Genomic DNA, 17,583 nt, shown 5'->3' with positions numbered 1-17,583 from the left:
ACACGCAGCAGTGTTATGCTAGCGAAGAACTTCGAATTCATTTATACGAGACATGTATTGAAAATCAAATATAGGGCATACCTTCGTGCAAACATATGTGTTCCGGTTGATATTAGATGGATTTAGTTGATGATGCGGTCTTCCACAAAGTTTGATCCATCGAAGGCATTTTTCGTACTGGGTCTTCGGTTTTGGAAAGGGTACGAATCGAACTCCACCAACTAGCCTTTCAGGATACCTGTCGTCACTATTACAAAGTCCGTGACTACACCTCTTAACCATATTTTTTGTTAAATAACCCAAATACGCTAACTAAACCTATACTGGACCATGCAATGTTGTGTGAGAAAATGGCGGGAGCAAAAACGGGCTTTGGTTTATGCAGATCTCTGGCCTCTGATTGGTCAGTGACGCGGATTGCGCAATATCCACAGAGGGGTCAATTGATGGATAACCACTTCTGAAATCATTCAAAGAAAATAGTTTGCTGTGATTGGCTGGCAGCCAGTTCAGGGTGCACCCCGCTTCTTGTCCAAAGATAACAGGGATAGGCTTCAGCTTTCCTCCAACACTTGTGAGGATAAGTGATAAAGAAAATTGATGGATGCATTTGAAAAATTAAGACGTACTTCACAAATGTGCAATAATTTCAACAGCTCACTGCAATAAAATTACACCATTTGAAAGTGTAGCGTTTACTTTTGGTCCAGTGTGACAACGTATCATCTATTTACAGTGTGAAACAGAAGAATAGTTTTTGATGTGGCTATTCATGAATCTGAATTGTGGGACTGTAAACAAAAGCAACTGAAAACTGAAAATGGATGGAATTGAGCTGTGGAGCCAGCTGCCAGGTTCTTACGACTTCCGCTCCCCAGAATCGCCATTTTGGATTTGGAGTTGGTTGGCTTACTTTGCAGTGATACCTTGCACAGCCAGGCTACCGCGGCTTTCAGTTATCACACTGGGCACTGGGTGGTGCTGACAGAGTCATCTTGGAGGACCTTGTTTTCCACAAGTCCGCATTTCTTCTATCCCCTTTCTCTCTCCTCGTCTTATTCTTTTCTCCCCCGTCGGCACGCTGCGGAATTCCAAGCTCTTGTGGAAGCTGCAAGCTAGCTAGCTTGTAAGCTAGCCGCAAAACAGCATCGGCACCGGCTTCTTTTTGACCAGAGGAACTCTCATCAGGCCCGCCGCCACATTGTCTTTCGTCGTTTATCCAGTGAGGCCCACCTGGCTCATCATCCGGTGAGTAGAACGTAGCCATATCGAAGAAAGCAATAATGATAATGTGGGAGGGAAAAAAAAGGATGCTCTAATGCTAAGAGGGCTAACCGAACCGAGAGGAGCTAGTAACAGCGAATGTTAACCACGACGCGAACAACGCTGGTGCACAAAGTTGACTGAATGAATCTTTGTTGTGCTCAATAGCCCCGCTAAGTTTAGTAAAGACTGGTTATAAATAGACAACATGCTCAATAACGCGTTTACAAACACACTGATTCGCGGTCCTTTGAAACGCCTTTTCCAAGCTTGCCCGCCCAAACAGAGTCGGGCCTCAGAGATTATCTCATGATAGCTTTCCTTTCACATGTAGCTAAATCGCTCAATTATATAATATACAGCAAGGTTTGGGTCGGAGATATCGATCAGAAATTAACTATGTGACTGCATGTGCTTCTGTCAGGAGAGATGTATCAAATCCCTGTGAACGATTTGACAAAACTCAGGAAAGCCAGGAAACAAGTGAAAAATGCACTTGAAGATATTGGACTGGAGTACTGCAAGGAGGTGATAAATGTAAGTGAACATTGGTTTAATTTCCTCCATAAATTGTCGCATGATTATGGGCTTGTTTTTGTATTTTTCTTTTTGTTGTTGTTTTATTTTCCACACAGGAATTAAAGGATTTCAGTCCTGGTGATAAAATTTTCAATGAGACACTCTACACAGACATCTGTGTCTGGCATCCTGCATACTCTAAAATACAGGTAAATATATTTCTGGTCCAAAGTTCAACAGTGAAGCCCTGTTCGATTGCTGTCTGTTTTTTGAAATTCTGTTTTTGTCAGTATTGTTTCTGTTGTAGAGCTGTCACAATTAATTGACACGTAATCAATCATCAGATTAAATTCCACCGTTTGCACTTTTTGCGTTTAAGATTAATAAGAAATTTTCAAATATCTGCTTTTTCTCTGGAAAATATTGATCAACATGTTTACTTATTTTTTTGACATATTTTGACCAAAACCAGAAACAGAAATTTACTGAAAAATATATCAGTTTAATCTACTGAGGAAATATTTATTTGTAGCCGTAGTATTAATAACCTCCAACTGACAGAACGTAGATTCACAGAACAGAAACACTTAAGGGAACGTTAAATGTTCATTATGTTCATTTGTCCTTGAGTTAGCCAGTTAAGGGGGTAAACAGCTTCCTCCACCACTGCAATGCCATTTTAAACCTCAGTGCTTTGCTGTGTGTGTGTGTGTGTGTGTGTGTGGTGTGTGTGTGTGTGTGTGTGTGTGTGTGTGTGTGTGTGTGTGTGTGTGTGTGTTGGCCCCCACTTAACACACAAAACTTAACCGTTTATCATATTAGTTAGCTCGTGACCTAACAAACTAGCCCGCAAAGTAATGAGTCAAGTAGGTAAACAGCTCGCTCCACTGCAGCAACATTTATTAAAACATCAGCGCTTTGCTTTGAGTTGTGTGAATCCTGAATTAAAACACGCAGGAAAGTTAACTGTTTTTTATGTTCACTAGCCCATCGGCTAAGGAGCTGAACAGTTCGCTCGCTGCACTGCGGTGACATTGTTTAAAACATCAACATTGTTAGGTGTGTGTTCATCCCCAAATAACACAAACACAGAAAAGTTAACTGTTTTTATTAATCATAACTTCAGTGGAACACATATTTAGCCAGTAGTTGATTACAGCAAGCTTTTGCTTCCGGTCTCCAAACTGGTAGCAGCTTAAACAGGAGCATCTGGGCAGCCTTATCATAATTCAATAAATCCTGCCGAATTTGGACCGAATGCTGTGAATACTCGAAGTGGGACGCTCCTGGTGACAACTTCATTAGACTAAAATCATCATCTGTGCAGTCTTAGTACCCAAATTGGAGCCGTGTCATTCGCGTTAAAGCTGCTCGGCCTAAGTTAGCCTAGCCTTGATCGCTAACAACAAAACTCGTCGGTATTCTAATATTTAACTGAAGTGAACTAATATTTAACATCAAATGTTAGTACTTACACGACTGGCAAAACCTAAGTTTTGTTTACAACGATGACCGTGAGTATTTAGTAGGAAGTTGGATAAGTAGAAATGTCAACTTAAACTTATAGACCCAGACCACCTTAGCTTAGCTGGCTAACAACGAGACGTGTTTGTGATCAAAGCGTGCTGTTGAAGAAACATCGAACTTGAGTAACTTCATAACTTGTACGACGAGGGCCGTGAGGACATTTAGGAAATTTATCCTTTATATTGTCACACAGATAGCATGTGATTTGTGTTCCTGATGTGCTGACTGTTTATTTGATTGCTTTTATCTGACTTTAACATAGATTAGGTAGTATGTAAATTGTGTTTTATGTACTGAATTTGTTTATTTGATTTCTTGTTTTAACTATCTTCAGCCCGAAGGAGGGCACTGTTAATCTGCAAGGCGTAGATAGAAATTCGCATAATGTAGGTCGAAGACAAAAAAAAAGGAGGAAAGTGTCTTAGTCGGAAGAAGAGGCATGCATAGATCCGACAACTGTGTGTAGGGACTTTGAATGTTGGTACTATGACAGGAAAAGCTCAGGAGTTAGTTGACATGATGATTAGGAGAAAGGTTGATGTATTGTGCATCCAAGAGAGCAACTGGAAAGGGAGTAACGCTAAAAGGTTAGGAGCAGGGTTTAAATTATTTTACCATGGAGTGTTTTTTTTTTTTTTAAAGGAAGAGCTGGCTAAAAATGTCTTTGAGGTGAAAAGAGTATCAAATCGAGTGATGAGGCTGAAATTTGAAATTGACGGCATTGTGTATAATGTGATTAGCAGCTATGCCCCACAAGTAGGATGTGACCTTGAGTTGAAAGAGAAATTCTGTAAGGAACTAGACCAAGTAGTTCTGAGCATCCCAGAGAGAGATAGAGAAAGTTGTGATTGGTGCAGATTTAAATGGACATGTTGGCAAAGGAAATGGGCAATGAAGAAGGGATGGGTGTACGGCATTCAGCAAAGGAACTTTGAGGGTCAGATGGTGATGGACTTAAAAAAAACGATGGAATTGGCAGTGGTGAAAACTTATTTCCAGAAGAGACAGGAACATAGAGTGACATACAAGAGCGGAGGTTGAACCACGCAGATGGATTACATTTTGTGCAGACGATGTAATCTGAAAGAGGTTACTGATTGTAAGGTAGTGATGGGGGAGAGTGTAGCTCGACAGCATAGGACGGTGGTGTGTAGGATGACTCTGGTAGCGGGTAGGAAGATTAAGAAGACAAAGGAAGAGCAGAGAATCAGGTAGTGGAAGAATGTTGTGTGGCCTTTCGAAAAGACGTGAGACAGGTTCTAGATGGACGGGAAGAGCTCCCGGAAGACCAGACTACTACTGTCAAGGTACTCCGAGATGGCAGGGAGGAGAGCACTTGGGGTGCCTTCTGGTAGGAAGGGGGAGAAGGAGACTTGGTGGTGGAACCCCAAAATACAGGAGGTCATCCAAGGAAAGAGATTAGCAAAGAAGAAGTGGGACATGGAGAGGACTGAGGAGAGGTGGAAGGAATACATTGAGATGTGACACAGGGTTCGCACGCGGCCCTAAAAGTCCCTAAAACCCTTATGTTTTCGAAGGTGCATTTAGGGGCTCCTAAAAGTCCTTAAAATCCGCGAAAACCGGTCAAGCCCCTAAAAAGGCCTTAAATTTAAAAAATTATCAAAAGAAGGACCTCTACCGCCAAAATTCTCCCCAAAAAATAAATTAATCTTTTATGTAAAAAAAAAAAAAAAAAATAGCGATCTGTCTGGCGTCCAAATCAGCCGGAAATTGTCAATGGAAGTCACCGTGTTGACAACTAGTCGCCATCTTGTCGATATTCCATTGTTTCTTTCCGTGAGTAGGCATTTCACTTCGTCTTTGTTACGGCGTAGCGTAGTTCTTTCATCGATCCAACTTGTATCACGGGGTAGTGCATTTTTCAAGAAGCTTGGGTTGAAAGTAAGGAGTTTGGGAGCTGGGTTTGTCGAGATCCAAAAGATCGGCACATGTTTTACTGCCATCTGTGCAAGCAGAATTACCAGCTTGAAAAGATGGGCGTCAAAGCGCTAGAGTCGCACCGGGAAAAACAGGAGACACGCTGATTTGGCGAAGACTCTCATCTTCCGTTGGTATGAATCTGTTTCTAAAATATCAAGATATTTAAGCATCAACTTCAGGCAATGGTACTCGCAGTGCATGCGCACTAGGGATCGCAAAAAAAAACGCTTACTTTCATAACCGGTTTTAACCGAACAGTTGTAGCGGAAAAAACGATTAACCTGTTTTAAAACCGGTACCATAGTGGTGTTTACATAATTCACCCGCGGGACCTCGAGTTGGGGTGCGGGGTTCCGCACGAACTGTTTTTGTTGTTGCTTTAACGGAGTGACGAGTTCACAGAGTTCCCCCGTTATGCGAGAAGTGTTTTGATGTCTGCCAATAAAACAAGTTTTGTTGCTGTGTCCGACACTCCGTCTCAGACTCCTTTTCTCAGGCGCTACACCATCGATCGTTAATTTGCTCCGCAGTAATGGGGTAGTTTGTATACAATGTTGACAAACAAGCTTGTTGAATGTGGCTTTCAACAACGCACTCGAGTAAGTTAAATTTTTATTTTTTTTGAAAAAATGTTTTAATGTTGACATTCTTCTTTCGGACTTTCAGAAAGGGCATGAAAGTATACCGAGCGTTTCCTCGATGCCATGTTTGATGTTTCTTTGATTTAACTGAATGTTCTTTTGAGTCCAACTTTACTCTAACAACGTAACTTGAAAAAAGTGGAAATGATGTTGGGAAAAAATAGCGCAATGTGGAGTACCGGAACCGGAAGAAATGATTGGAAATTTTAACCGATTTCGAAAGTCTGATTACGTTTTCGGTTTTAAAAAAAAAAAAACGAAAACCGGTTATAAACGGTTATTTGTAACCGGTTGCGATCCCTTATGCGCACCTACAGTTTTCCAGCCTTCGACTTAAACCAGCCAGAAGTCAGGCTTTATGAACGTAGTTCAATACACGAAAAGGCAGATATCTTGTGGACTTTAAAAGTGATCTGCAGCCATTACAGTTACAAATCTTGTGAAAATAATTCAAAAGTGTTTGCAGTCATGTTCCCAGACAGTGACATTGCTAAAAACTACCACTGATGGGAAAGGAAGACTTCGTACCTGGCTACATTTGGCATCGCTGCCCACTTTTCATCTCTACTGCCTCAAAGCCAAAAAAGCCAGAATAGAGACTGACATATCTACGCTTATTGAGAAGGCTGACAAGCTGTGTGAGGAGCCAGAAGAAAAGAGGAATCTGAGGTTTATCACCGAGGCCAATACACTCAGAGGCAGAGCAAAGGACAAGAGAGCCACTTTGGCACCTCTGCAGCAACAAATAGAGTAGGCACTGGGAAGGCTCAAGGAGCTAGAGTAGAGGTGCTGAAACAGACATCAGTAGAAGACATTTGTGTATATAGTTGCAATTGTAGTTAGAATCCTTTTTTCTGTATACTGTTATGTGAAGACGTTGACATTGGTCATATCAATGAGAACTACCACAAGGGCAACAGGTGATCACTGTCACAGGTACTGAGATACTGGAACATTGATGAACCAAGAACGGTTGATGGCACCATTGGGTGAGTCTTTTTTCCTTACTCTTGATTTCCCATGATGGCCCTAATTTTTTTCCGTGTCACCCTCTAAGATGCCCCTAAAAAGCCCTTAAATTTTTTGGGTCAGACTGAGTATGAAAAGAAAAGGTAGAGGTGGAGATTTTTCGTCCAACTTATTCAATAGAGTACTGGCGGGAGAGAAGATGCCAGAAGAATGGAGGAAAAGTGTGCTAGTCACAATTTTTAAGAATAAAGGCGCTGTTCAGAGCTGTGGAATCTATAGAGGAATAAAGATGATTCACACAATGAAGTTATGGGAAAGAGTAGTGGAGGCTAGACTCAGGAGGGAAGTAAGTATCTGCGAGCAACAGTAGGGTTTCATGCCTCGAAAGAGTACCACAGATGCATTATTTGCCTTGAGGATGGTCATGGAAAAGTACAAAGAAGGTCAGAAGGAGCTACATTGTGTCTTTGTAGACCTAGAGAAAGCCCATGACACAATACCAATAGAAGAATTATGGTACTGCATATGCAAGTCTGGTGTGGCTGAGAACTGTTAGAATAGTACAGGACATGTATGAGGGCAGCAGAACAGTGGTGAGATCTGCCGTAGGTGTGTCAGAAGAATTTAAGGTGGTGGTGGGGACTGCGTCAGGGATCCTCACTGAGCCCCTTCCTGTTTGCGGTAGTAATGGATAGGCTGACAGATGAGGTTAGACTGGAATCCCCTTGGACTATGATGTTTGCAGATGATATTGTGATCTGCAGTGAAAGCAGGGAGCAGGCGGTGGAACAATTAGAAAGATGGAGGCAGGCACTGGAAAGGAGAGGAATGAAGATTAGCTGAAGTAAAGCAGAATATATGTGCATGAATGTAAGGGTGGACAACTTCAAATACTTGGGGTCAACAATACAGAGCAATGGTGAGCCATGATGTGCAGATTAGAGACTGTGGCACCGAAGGAGCAACAGGAAGCAGAACTGGAGGTAGCAGAAATGAAGATGCTGAGGTTCTCGCTTGGAGTGAACAGGTTGGATAGGATTAGAAATGAGCTCATTAGAGGGACAGCGAAATTTGGATGCTTTGGAGACAAGGTTCAAGAAAGCAGACTGAGATGGTGTGGACATGTCCAGAGGTTAGAGAGTACGGTATCTTGGTAGGAGGGTACTGAGGATGGAGCTGCCAGGGAAAAGAGCGAGACGAAGACCAAAGAAAAGGTTGATGAATGTTGTGAGGGAGGACATGAGTACAGTGGATGTTAGAGAGGAGGATGCACGAGATAGGCTTAGATGGAAAAAATGACACGCTGTGGCGACCCCTAACGGGACAACCCTAAAGGAAAGTTGATTACAGCCAACTTTAGGAAGGCTAGTCTTGAGTAGACTAACCACGGGGCAGGCCTTATATAGTTCATGATTTTAGAGGCATTAAAAAAAACGTTATCGTGTCCCATGATAGTTTTTGGAAACTATATCATTTAAAAAAAGAAATAGTGTAACAAGCCTGCTCTTGTGTGTTGCTTCACTTTTTTTTTTTTTTTTGTTTGTGTTTAATCATCAAACAACACTAAGTAAGCAACAATAATTGGTTAATGAACAGTACTAAAAAATTGTCTAATAAACTATCCATCCATTTTCTTAGCCGCTATCCTCACGAGGGTCGCGGGAGTGGTGGAGTCTATCCCAGCTGTCAACGGGTAGGAGGCAGGGTACACCCTGAACTGGTTGCCAGCCAATTGCACAGCACATAGAGACAGACAACAGTCGCACTCACAGTCACACCGAGGAGCAATTTAGAGTGTCCAATTAATGTTGCATGTTTTTGGGAATTGGGAGGAAACTGGAGTGCCCAGAGAAACCGGGGAGAATATAGAAACTCCACACAGGCGGGTCCGGAATTAACCCAGGGCCTCAAAGCGGTAAAGCCAATGCTTTCCAGCTTTTTGATATTGACATCTTTATTTACTCTTTTTTTTTTTTTTTTTCCTATTGGTTGTACAATTTTTTTTTTTAATCCATTTCCCTTGTCTCCCCAATTTATTGTTTAAATCTGGTTATAATGTTTTAAGTGTCGTACTTTTGTAAAGTATACATACATGTTGTTTTACAAGAATTCTATAACTGTAATTTCCGGCCTACAGACTACACCTGATTATAAACCTCACCCAGTACATTTGTAAAGGAAATACCATTTGGTACATATACAAGCCGCACCTGTGTAAAAGCCTCAAGTGCCCACAATGAAACCCACGTTGAAACACGATATATTTACAAAGAAAGACAGTACATGGAAAGAGTTTTCTAGGTTTTAATACCTTAGCTTAGCTTAACATAGAAACAACACGGTAGCACAAACTGAGCTGGTTAAAAAAAAAAACAAAAAAAAAACATACCGGTTAAAAAAAAAAAAAAACAAGCTGCGGTAGCAACACGGTTGGACAGCACTAAAAGGGACAGTTAAAAAAAACACCTAAATCACTGACACATCGTAGTACCACAGCAGCAATAGGCTAGCGCTGTGATAACGGCCGATTTTAAAAAAAAAAAAAAAAAAAAAAAAAATACCGGTAAAAGTCACTTCCTCTGCATAAATATTCCACCAGTGTCACCTTTTCCGCTCGAGTGCCCCTTTGCGGCCGTTAGGAAAAAAATGCACAAATTAACCGCATCACCGAATAAGCCACAGGGTTGAAAGCGTGTGGGGAAAAAAGTTGCGGCTTATAGGCCGGAAATTGTGGTATATATAATATCTGGGGTGTAATGATTCATTTTAGGAATTAATCTATTCATATTAGGATTCAATGTTGCAGATTTGATTCCTGGACAATATCAGTTGATTTAGAACAATACAGTAGGGAACGACTCATTGGTGTTTAGCCAAAAATGTGTCAAGTGTAATTATGAAATAGACTCCTACAAACTGGGCAGTGCAGGTGGAATTTCCTAGACTCCTGGTATTTCTTGAAAGGTCACCGGGTAAAATAAAACATCTTTATATTCTACGACTATAATTCATTTTACCTGGTTTGATGAACTATGAGCGTTCATCTAACCAGGTAAAATGAATTATGGTCATAGAATATGAAAATGTTCCTGATGTATTTGTATTGCTTTGCAATTAAACAAAGGGGGAAAATAACTTTTTTTTTTAATGTGTATCTCAGGTGGTTTTTTTTTTGTTTTTTTTGTTTTGTTTTTTTACCCTTAAAACAAACTTTTAATTAGAATCATGAGCGGGTTCTTGGACAGGAGTCCCGAACTGGACCCAAAGTTTGAGAATTCTTCTTTTCCTTTCGGCTTGTCCCGTTAGGGGTCGCCACAGCGTGTCATCTTTTGCCATCTCCTGCATCTTCCTCTCTAACCCCAACTGCCCTCATGTCTTCCCTCACCACATCCATAAACCTTCTCTTTGGTCTTCCTCTCGCTCTTTTGCCTGGGAGCTCCATCCTCAGCATCCTTCTACCAATATACTCACTCTCTCGCCTCTGAACATGTCCAAACCATCGAAGTCTGCTCTCTCGAATCTTGTCTCCAAAACATCCAGCTTTGGCTGTCCCTCTTCTTCTTTTCCTTTCGGCTTGTCCCGTTAGGGGTCGCCACAGCGTGTCATCTTTTGCCATCTTAGCCTATCTCCTGCATCTTCCTCTCTAACCCCAACTGCCCTCATGTCTTCCCTCACCACATCCATAAACCTTCTCTTTGGTCTTCCTCTCGCTCTTTTGCCTGGGAGCTCCATCCTCAGCATCCTTCTACCAATATACTCACTCTCTCGCCTCTGAACATGTCCAAACCATCGAAGTCTGCTCTCTCGAATCTTGTCTCCAAAACATCCAGCTTTGGCTGTCCCTCTAATGAGCTCATTTCTAATCCTATCCAACCTGGTCACTCCGAGCGAGAACCTCAACATCTTCATTTCTGCCACCTCCAGTTCAGCTTCCTGTTGTTTCTTCAGTGCCACCGTCTCTAATCCGTACATCATGGCCGGCCTCACCACTGTTTTGTAAACTTTGCCCTTCATCCGAGCAGACACTCTTCTGTCACATAACACACCAGACACCTTTCGCCAGCTGTTCCAACCTCCTTGGACCCGTTTCTTCACTTCCTGACCACACTCTCCATTGCTCTGTATTGTTGACCCCAAGTATTTGAAGTCGTCCACCCTCGCTATCTCTTCTCCCTGTAGCCTCACTCTTCCCCCTCTACTTTTCTCATTCACGCACATATATTCTGTTTTACTTCGGCTAATCTTCATTCCTCTCCTTTCCAGTGCATGTCTCCATCTTTCCAATTGTTCCTCTGCATGCTCCCTGCTTTCACTGCATATGACAATATCATCTGCGAACATCATGGTCCAAGGGGATTCCAGTCTAACCTCATCTGTCAGCCTATCCATTACCACTGCAAACAGGAAGGGGCTCAGAGCTGATCCCTGATGCAGTCCCACCTCCACCTTAAGTTCCTCTGTCACACCTAAGGCACACCTCACCATTGTTCTGCTGCCATCATACATGTCCTGTACTATTTTAACATACTTCTCTGCCACACCAGACTTACGCATGCAGTACCACAGTTCCTCTCTTGGTACTCTGTCATAGGCTTTCTCTAGATCCACAAAGACACAATGTAGCTCCTTCTGACCTTCTCTGTACTTTTCCACGAGCATCCTCAAGGCAAATAATGCATCTGTGGTACTCTTTCTAGGCGTGAAACCATACTGTTGCTCGCAGATACTTACTTCTGTCCTGAGTCTAGCCTCCACTACTCTTTCCCATAACTTCATTGTGTGGCTCATCAACTTTATTCCTCTATAGTTCCCACAGCTCTGAACATCCCCTTTGTTCTTAAAAATGGGAACTAGAACACTTTTCCTCCATTCTTCAGGCATCTTTTCGCCCGCTAGTATTCTGTTGAATAAGTTGGTCAAAAACTCCACAGCCATCTCTCCAAATTGCTTCCATACCTCTACCGGTATGTCATCAGGACCAACTGCCTTTCCATTTTTCATCCTTTGTAGTGCCTTTCTGACTTCCCCCTTAGTAATCATTTCCACTTCCTGGTCCTTCACTCTTGCCTCTTCAACTCTTCCTTCTCTCTCATTTTCTTCATTCATCAACTTCTCAAAGTATTCTTTCCATCTATTTAGTACACTACCGGCACCAGTCAACACATTTCCATCTCGATCCTTAATCACCCTTACCTGCTGCACATCCTTCCCATCTCTATCCCTCTGTCTGGCCAACCTGTAGAGATCCTTTTCTCCTTCTTTCGTGTCCAACCTGGTGTACATGTCTTCATATGCCTCTTGTTTAGCCTTTGCCACCTCTACCTTTGCCCTACGTCGCATCTCGATGTACTTTTTTCGCCTCTCCTCAGTCCTCTCAGTATCCCACTTCTTCTTCGCTAATCTCTTTCCTTGTATGACTCCCTGTATTTTGGGGTTCCACCACCAAGTCTCCTTCTCCCCTTTCCTACCAGAAGACACACCAAGTACTCTCCTGGCTGTCTCTCTGATCACCTTGGCTGTCGTCGTACAGTCTTCCGGGAGCTTCGGTTGTCCATCGAGAGCCTGTCTCACCTCTTTCCGGAAGGCGGCACAACATTCTTCCTTTCTCAGCTTCCACCACATGGTTCTCTGCTCTACCTTTGTCTTCTTAATCTTCCTACCCACCACCAGAATCATCCTACATACTACCATCCTATGCTGTCGAGCTACACTCTCCCCTACCACTACTTTACAGTCAGTAACCTCCTTCAGATTACATCGTCTGCACAAAATATAATCTACCTGCGTGGTTCTACCTCCGCTCTTGTAGGTCACTATATGTTCCTCCCTCTTCTGGAAATAAGTGTTCACTACAGCCATCTCCATCCTTTTTGCAAAGTCCACCACCATCTGTCCCTCAAAGTTCCTTTCCTGGATTCCGTACTTAACCATCACTTCTTCATCGCCCCTATTTCCTTTACCAATATGTCCATTACAATCTGCACCAATCACAACTCTCTCGCTGTCTGGGATGCTTAGAACTACTTCATCTAGTTCCTTCCAGAATTTCTCTTTCAACTCTAGGTCACATCCTACCGGTGGGGCATAGCCGCTAACCACATTATACATAACACCCTCAATTTCAAATTTTAGTCTCATCACTTGATCTGATACTCTTTTCACCTCCAAGACTTTCTTAGACAGCTCTTCCTTTAAAATAACCCCTACTCCATTTCTCTTCCCATCTACTCTGTGGTAGAATAATTTAAACCCTGCTCCTAAACTTCTCGCCTTACTACCTTTCCACCTGCTCTCTTGGATGCACAGAATATCAACCTTTCTCCTAATCATCATGTCAACCAACTCCTGTGCTTTTCCTGTCATAGTCCCAACATTCAAAGTCCCTACACTCAGTTGTAGGCTCTGTGCATTCCTCTTTTTCTTCTGATGCTGGATCCGTTTTCTTCCTGTTCTTTGTCTTCGACCCACAGTAGCTGAATTTCCACCGACGCCCTGCAGGTTAGCAGTGCCGGGGGCGGGCGTTGTTAACCCGGGCCACGACCGATCCGGTATGGGATTCTTTAGATGAACGCTCATATTTGTTTGGCACAGTTTTTACGCTGGATGCCCTTCCTGACGCAACCCTCTGAATTTATCCGGGCCTGATCTAAAAAAACATTGGTCAAAAATTGTCCAGTAGTTTTGTGTCGCAAACTTCCCTCACCTCGTACTCCGCTGACATTCTTTCTAGAGCTATGGCTATTTCTGTGACTGCTGCGCTTGGTCTTGCATTCAGCAAAGCTGTCATCATTTCTACTGCACAAGATTGTCACATTCACAACTTTTTGCACTCACACTGGACCCCAATTAAATGTGCTTATTAAATGTGTGTTTCTCATTTGAGCTTTAAAAGCTTCAAAGTGTACAGGGTGTTTTACAGGTTACACACACCATTAATGATAATTTCTCGCTCCCTGCCTGACATTCAGCAGACTGACTGACGTCTTTAGCATCAATAAAAGTGCTTCAAAACAACTGAGACGTATGCTTTAGTGTCTTGTCCAACCACTAAGTGCCCTATGGAATGTAGCAACTAGATGCGGGGTGTACAATAGGGCATGAAAAAAAAATATATACACATCCATCCATTTTCTGAACTGCTTATACTCGCAAGGGTCGTGGGAGTGCTGGAGCCTATTCCAGCCATCTCCAGGGAGGAGGCAGGGTATACCCAGAACTATAAAACAATATCCTTTGTGGTGTGTATTTTTATGGTTTTGTAACAGCTCAGACCTGGAAATGGTGCGTTGCAGGTCACCTAAGTTGGGTGGGCGGGTATAATACGCATACGCATGTAGTGATCAAAACTATGTCACTATCAGCAATGTCAAATCGCGGTTTAGGTGTTCAAAGGCTGATGCATTAAAATGAGAAACTCCATAAATAGTCATTACAGATATGCGTCAAATGAAAAAAAACGGATTGTGTTGGAAGGGGACCTTTAAAGACCTTGAAAATTTAGATTATAAAAACATGCCAAGGGTGTATTTAAATTGGGTGATTGTATTTTTTTTACTCTGTTAGTGTATACTCGTGTTGAAATCATCATGTGATAATTGTGTAAATTTTTTTTCTTTTTTTTTTTTTTTTTTTTTACGTAGGACTATCGATCAAGGCCTTACTGCTGCAGAGAGTGTCGGTTTTCTTCCGCAACCTACGCGGGTTACAAGAATCACTTCCGCCACGCACACAAGAAAATCATCCAGGATCGAGTTCTTCTTAACTGTTCTTACTGCACGTTCATTGCAAGCAGGAGAACATTGGAGATTCATGTTAGAGTATTCCACAAGGACAAATTGGACCAGCAGATTTCACGGATTAATGCAGTCAGACAGAGACAAGTGGCCTCAAATAAGCCTGCCCTTGGTTCAGCCAGGTCTTTGTACTTTTGCAAAAAATGCACTTACCGTGACAGTCTCTACAATGCTGTAAGAAAGCACATCTACCGGGAACATTTCAAGCACGTTGTGGCTCCATACCTGCGTATGGTTCCCAAATCCTCTGTTCCAAACGGTGCTCCTTTTAACGGAGACAACATCCTTTGCAAACGCTGCAAGTTTACCACGAAAACGTATGAGTCGCTGGTGCAGCATGTCATAGAATATCATGAGCGCATAGGGGCTCAGGTAACGACTATGATTGGACATGCGAATGTTGTTGTCTCCAATTTGCCAAACATGTCCCAGAAATCTTCTATGATTATCAATGGGGGCTCGTCTCTCTCAGTTAATGCAAAAGCACAACCAGTCATTGGCTACTTAAAGCCACCGGGTCCAACTTTTAAACGTCAGTCTTTGAGTGCAGCCAAACAGGTCGGCGTTAAAGCCCCCCCCAACACTGTGCCCGAAAGCAATGTGCCTGGTGTCAACACATCCCAGACGCAGAAGTGGAAGATATGTACAGTGTGCAATGAGCTTTTTCCAGAGACACTTTACAGTGCTCATTTTGAAAGTGCGCACAAGGCTAGAATAGTGTGGGCCATGGCCAAGTATATCATGAAAATCCACAACTTTACCAGTAAATGTTTGCTTTGCAATCGCTACCTGCCCAGCGATACGCTGCTTAACCATCTGCTAGTACATGGGATCACTTGTCCACAGTGCCACTCTGCGTTCCACAGTGTGGAGAAACTCCTTGAGCATGAGCGCCAGGCTCACCTCAGTGTTTTTGTAGGACCGCCGGGATCAGCACCGCTCACTTTTGATCTCACCATCAAGCAAAACGTGCAGCTTCATGTTCTGACCTTTAACATGAAAGAGTCTGAGAACAAAGATCTGTCTTTCAATCCTCTTGTCAAAGTGACACCTTCCATTGCAGAAATGCAGACTCATGAGCCTGAAAGTATGTGCTCCACAGAGAGGGAAAGGAACGACTTGAACAGGACCATGTGTCCGCTTTGTTGCACCAATGTGAAAGATCCGGTGCCGAACGCTCTGGCCGTTCACCTAAGGCAGCGACATCAGGTGCTCCAAACAATGCATCCAGTTGAAAAGAAAATGACATACAAGTGCATCCATTGTTTGGGAGTGTACACAAGCAACATGGTGGCTTCCACAATTACACTGCATCTTGTCCAGTGCAGAGCAGTAGGAAGGAAGCAGGCGAGTCTCGGTGCCAAGTCGCCATTGACGCTTAACTCGTCAGGGATGAGCATGCTCAAGAGGCCGATGCCGTCAACACGGATAGCATCTTACCCCAAGAAGATCAAACTAACTGCAGAGTCAATACTTCCTTCCACCACTGGAAAGAAAACCGGTACTGGGGAGCTGACTCTTGATCCCAATGTGCACAAGACATATGAGGCTCGTAAAAATTTCCTAAAATCTTATTTCAATCAACGACCTTACCCTTCCCCCAAAGAAGAAAAGAAACTGTCTGCCAGCCTCTGGATATGGAAAGCTGACATCTCTAAGCACTTTGCAGTTTTGCAAAAGGAATGCAAAAGTCTCTGTGAGACATTCAGCATGTCTGTGCTGCTTGGATTTGACATGCAGGCCCTCAACAAAGTGAAACATGACATGATTTTCAAGAACGTCCAGATTGAAAGCACTTCAAGGAGGCCAGGTGGACTCAAGTCTGGTATTCCAAACATGACCAAAAATCTTAAGGGTGTCTCTTCCAGCTTGAGGAACACATGCACAGAGCCCATTCTAATTGACTCAGACAGTGAACCAGAAATGCAGCAGCCACCTGTCGCTAAGAGAAATGGTGACTCGGACCTGCACAAAGATGCATCCAAAGTGACTCAGACGGGGGAGGAGCACCTGTGTGACTCGACGCAGCCAGGTGATTCAGCACAGATGGGAGAGAAACCACCAGGCGACTTGGCACAGATGGACGAAAAGCCAACAGGTGACTGGACACAGATGGAAGAGAAGCTACCAGCTGACTCGCCACAGTCGGAAAAGAAGCAGCCAGGCGACGCGACCCAGACAGAAGAGAAGCCTCCAGGTGACTCGACACAGACGGAAGAGAAGCAGGGAGATGACTCGACACCGACGGAAGAGAAGCGGCCAGATGAATCCACACCGAGCGGAGAGGAGGTTAGAGTAAACACAGAAGAGCCCTTAAGTGCAAATGAAATATCTTTGCAAGATGAAAGTGCAAACAATTGAAATGTGTCGGTGTCTGGGCTTGGGAAGTGTGCCTTGTTGTATGAAAGATCTGTTTCCATAGTTGTCCAATAAAATGCAATTCTCTCCAAATTTGGTAATTAAGTACTTGTATTCAATTAACCAATATTTTTTTGTTTTAATTACAAAATGGAGTTACATGCTTTTAATTGGACAACAATGAAGCGAAATGGCCTACAAATTTGCAGCGTTCCAGTGTTTCATTGTACTGTACATACTTTATGTTCTTTAATTTCCCCCACCCTGCCCGAAACCTGTTAACCTGTTAAAGACACAGTCTCATTTCTCAGATATATATTTTTCAACTGTATCAAATTGCCAATATTCATTTGGAAAATGTATAGTAATTGCTTATGTTCACATTTTCAATAAAAACAGTAAAAAAGAAATTAATACCATTTTGGTCAGTGGAAAACAAATGTCATCATGCCATGTAGTCAACCTAAAAATGTTTGGTTTTGATGACCATTGGGTGTGTGAGTAGTTTTTATTTATTTTTTTCTGAACAATGTGAGCCCATTATTCATGGTGGGTAAATGTAGGTTTCAAAG

General features: G+C 42.8%; 1 protein-coding gene and 1 long non-coding RNA gene across 2 annotated transcripts in view; one reads left to right on the top strand and one right to left on the bottom strand.

Moving 5' to 3' along the window:
• Positions 1-17,583, bottom strand: part of LOC133506912 (uncharacterized) — a 31,385-nt gene that overhangs the window by 10,045 nt on the left and 3,757 nt on the right. The gene's annotated exons all lie outside the window — the stretch shown is intronic.
• On the top strand, positions 646-17,425 carry adnpa (activity-dependent neuroprotector homeobox a). The gene is made up of 4 exons (XM_061831269.1): positions 646-1,248; positions 1,688-1,800; positions 1,899-1,991; positions 14,501-17,425. The coding sequence occupies exons 2-4, from the start codon at positions 1,693-1,695 to the stop codon at positions 17,012-17,014; spliced, it is 2,715 nt and encodes a 904-aa protein (XP_061687253.1). The 5' UTR covers positions 646-1,248; positions 1,688-1,692; the 3' UTR covers positions 17,015-17,425.

Source organism: Syngnathoides biaculeatus, chromosome 10 (assembly GCF_019802595.1).
Source record: "Syngnathoides biaculeatus isolate LvHL_M chromosome 10, ASM1980259v1, whole genome shotgun sequence".
Taxonomy (NCBI): domain Eukaryota; kingdom Metazoa; phylum Chordata; class Actinopteri; order Syngnathiformes; family Syngnathidae; genus Syngnathoides; species Syngnathoides biaculeatus.
Note: the sequence above shows the minus strand (reverse complement) of the source record. Positions and strands in the feature narration are given on the sequence as shown.